The following is a 3,993-nucleotide window of genomic DNA, read 5'->3' on the forward strand; positions in this document are numbered from 1 at the left end:
CCAAATTTTATTAGTTAAAAAGAAGGATGATACTTGGAGATTTTGTGTCTATTATAGAAGGGTAAATGAGATAACTATAAAGGAAAAGTACCCCATTCCAGTTATTGAGGAGTTACTAGATGAGCTAAAAGGCTCAAGCGTTTTTCTAAAATTGATCTGAGGGCATGGTATCATCAAATAAGAGTGGCAGTGTCAGATACACACAAGACTGCTTTTAAGACTCACCAGGGGCACTATGAGTTTCTAGTTATGCCATTTGGATTGGTAATGCTCCTGCAAGTTTCCAGGCTTTGATGAATTATGTATTCAAACCCTTTTTGAGGAAGTTCATATTAGTATTCTTTGATGACATTCTGATATACATCCCTGACATGAAGACTCACCAACAACATCTCACTTCAACTCTGTCTCTTCTCAAGGAACACTCTCTTTGTGCCAAGTTAAGTAAATGCTATTTTGGACAGTCACAAATTGAGTACCTGGGTCACATCATAAATGGGGAAGGAGTAGTTGCAGACCCTGAGAAAATCTCTTGTATGAAGAATTGGACTACACCAAAGACTACCAAGGAATTGAGAGGGTTCTTGGGCCTTACAGGGTATTACAGGAAGTTTGTAAAGGGGTATGGAATAATTTATAAGCCTCTAACTGACTTGCTTAAGAAGAATAACTTCCTATGGAATGAAGCAGCCCTACTGTCATTTGAACAACTGAAAGAAGCTATGATAACCACTCATGTGCTTGTATTACCAGATTTCTCAAAGTCATTTGAGTTGTCCACTGATGCTTGTGACAAAGGGTAGGAGCTGTCCTGATGCAGAACAAAAGACCCATTGCATTTTTTAGCAAGGGAATGAGAACCAGGTTACTGGCTCTATCAACATATGAAAAGGAGATGATGGTAGTGGTCATGGCAGTGACTAAGTGAAAAACTTACTTAATGGGAAATCAGTTTATCATATATACTGACCATCAGAGTATTAAGTACTTTCTGGAACAAAGAATTCACACAACTCTACAGCAGAAATGGCTTTCAAAACTCTTGGGATACACCTATGAGTTGAGGTATAAAAAGGGCACTGAGAATGAGGTAGCAGATGCCTTATCCAGAGTACTACTGACCGAGGACTCTAACTGTAATGCCATAACTCAGGTTCAACCTTCTTGGGTAGAAGAAATCCAACACAGCTACACAGAAAATCAAATAGCAAGTGATATTATTTATAAGTTAATCATTCACGCTGATGCAGTAGAGAATTATAGCTACCAACAAGGTGTACTGAGATTCAAGAATAAAATCTATGTGGGTGTAAGTGGTTTTCTTAGGCAGATGATATTGGAATCAATTCATACCTCAACCATTGGAGGGAATTCAGGTTCTCCAGCTAGCTATCAGAGAGCTAAGTTATATTTTTATTAGGAAGGAATGAAACATCAGATACTGCAATATGTATACAAGAATGTGACATTTTCCAGCAGCACAAGAGTTTCAACACCTTACCAGCAGGGCTCTTAAAATCATTGTCAATACCAGATTCAGCATGCATGGGAGCATATTAGCATATACTTCATCACAGGGCTGCCTGAATCTGAAGGAAGAACAATAATCTTAGTAGTGGTGGACACATTTACCAAATACATCCATTTCTTGGCTCTTAGCCATCCCTATACTGCCTCATCAATAGGCAAGGTATTCATTGACTCTATCTTTAAGTTACATGGGCTACCCAAATCAATAATCCCTGACAGAGATAGTGTGTTTATGAGCAACTTTTGGCAAGCTCTATTTGCAAAATTGGGAACAGCCTTACATATGAGTACTGCCTACCATCCTCAGTGTGATGGGCAGACAGAGAGAATAAATGCATGCTTAGAGACTTACCTAAGATGCATGACAAGCTATAGGCCTTCAAAATGGGTTACATGGCTCTCACTTTCGGAATGGTGGTATAATACTTCCTATCACACTAGTCCGAAGCTAACTCCATTTCAAGCATTGTATGGATTTGCACCTCCTCAGTTTGGCATTTTATCTTCTCAAGCTGGAGGTCATGCTGCAGTAGAAGACTATCTATAACAAAGACAACTGATGAGCCAAGTGTTGAAGGAAACTCTGGAGATGGCGCAACACAGAGTCAAGGTTACTGGAACCAACAAAAGACAAGTTAATATGTTTTGATAAATTTTCAAGTATTGATTAATATTAAGATTTTGTGAAGTGAAGAAATATAATACATGGGAAATTTGAAAATACAAAGAGAAAATATTTATACCATTGAAGAAGCAAAAATTGCGTGGTAGAAATCTTTCTTCTCAAAGAAATCATCATTTTATAACTGCCATATCCACCATGTCAATTGCACTAAAACTTTCCTCGGTGTCGACCGTCGCAGAGGGGTCGTACTCCGACCCTGTTTGGATTTCCTTGAACATTGCCATGACTTGTATCATTGTTGGCCTTTGCCTTGGTCGATCATCCAAACATGCCAATGCAACTTTAACGTGTTTTACTAGTTCATTCTCTAAGCTTGAATCTTCTTTCATGAGCTCTGGATCTATAACATCAGTTATTGATGATTTTGTATGTTGTTTTACCCATCCAACTATATTATTATCTCCAAATTCCTCAGAATCCGTAGGCCTCTTACCAGTAAGCAGCTCCAGTAACACTACCCCGTAACTCTGGTAATATATGTTTTGTGCTGTGTCTTATATTTTGTATGCACTTCAATGGATTTAATTTGCTGTGAACAGTTTGGTTAGCTAAAGATCCGTCTCGACAAGAAATATAACCTGCTTAGCATGCATCAAAGGGAACTGAACATTTCCAATGGAACGGAAAAATAACATCAGGGAACAAGATTCTATATGCACAAAAAATGATTTTTTGCATTTCCTTCTGTTTATGCAATCATGTCAGGCAACTTGTACGTGATTAACTCGTCCTCTGAATTCATATTCCTGCGCCATATGCAGCAAAACATTTTATACAAGCTAATGAAACAAGAAAACAAGTGTTCATTATCAATTTTATGTCCAATTAGACGAAATTTTAATTCAATCATTCTTTAATAAATTAAGCTTGTAATACACAGAGAACTGAGGAAAATCACTGGTGACTACTTGTGACTTAACAACACATAAAAATTAAAATCGTGACTAACACAAAGCTAACAACCTGATGGGTGGAACCCGACGCGCGATGCGTCTCCACCTTCAAATATTACCCTGATATTTTGTTGCTGGACATTTCCCATGAGGGAGAAGTTATCAATACTGGCGGCATCATCGAACCCAAGACAAACAGCCTTGTGCTCTCGGACATACCTCCAAATGTTGTGAGGCTTCAATTCGAGATCCGCCTTTTCTCCATCAAAGTGCAAAGTCATTGATGGTGTGTCTTCTAGCTCACCTACATCATTAACATTACCATAGCACACCATTCCTTTTAGATTGGTGATCCGGACCTAGCCGAGTCTAGCAGCAACACGTTTGTACTTACTTCGCAATTGTGTATATACAACATGAGGAAAAGTAGTAATAGTCGCGCCTGAATCGATTATCAATGCCAAGGGAAATGCCGATTCTCCAATGTACTCGCCCTCAATGCTGATCCCTAAGAGTCGCACAGCATAATGTTGAACGTGTTCGGGAAGCTTTGGTGTATAGAAGACCTGCGTACTCAAGTCTTGTTCACCGAACCACATCGATGAAGTCTCATCTGGATCATCAATCTGATCAAGAAGGCAGTAAGAGAACTTATCAATCCCATAATCAATTTCTAATACACTAGCAAATGAAGCAGGATGTGCTCCTAATCCAAGTATCCCATCCAAATTCTTCAACGCTGTGTTAGCAAATGCACAACCTAATGGTACACCAAGTATCTGCGTCGTCTTAATGGATTTGTCTTCCCATATAGTAAATGTTTCCCTGGATAATATGCCTGTAGCGTTGGTTTTGTCTGTATACACCAACTCAAAACTGCATCCA

General features: G+C 38.8%; 1 protein-coding gene across 1 annotated transcript; it reads left to right on the forward strand.

Moving 5' to 3' along the window:
• The first annotated feature begins 371 nt into the window (after nt 1–371).
• LOC113359652 (uncharacterized mitochondrial protein AtMg00860-like) lies at nt 372–803 on the forward strand. The gene has a single exon (XM_026603244.1). It carries the CDS (start codon nt 372–374, stop codon nt 801–803), a length of 432 nt encoding a protein of 143 aa, XP_026459029.1.
• The last annotated feature ends 3,190 nt before the right edge of the window (nt 804–3,993 follow it).

The sequence above is a fragment of the Papaver somniferum genome, chromosome 3 (assembly GCF_003573695.1).
Source record: "Papaver somniferum cultivar HN1 chromosome 3, ASM357369v1, whole genome shotgun sequence".
NCBI classification, from domain to species: domain Eukaryota; kingdom Viridiplantae; phylum Streptophyta; class Magnoliopsida; order Ranunculales; family Papaveraceae; genus Papaver; species Papaver somniferum.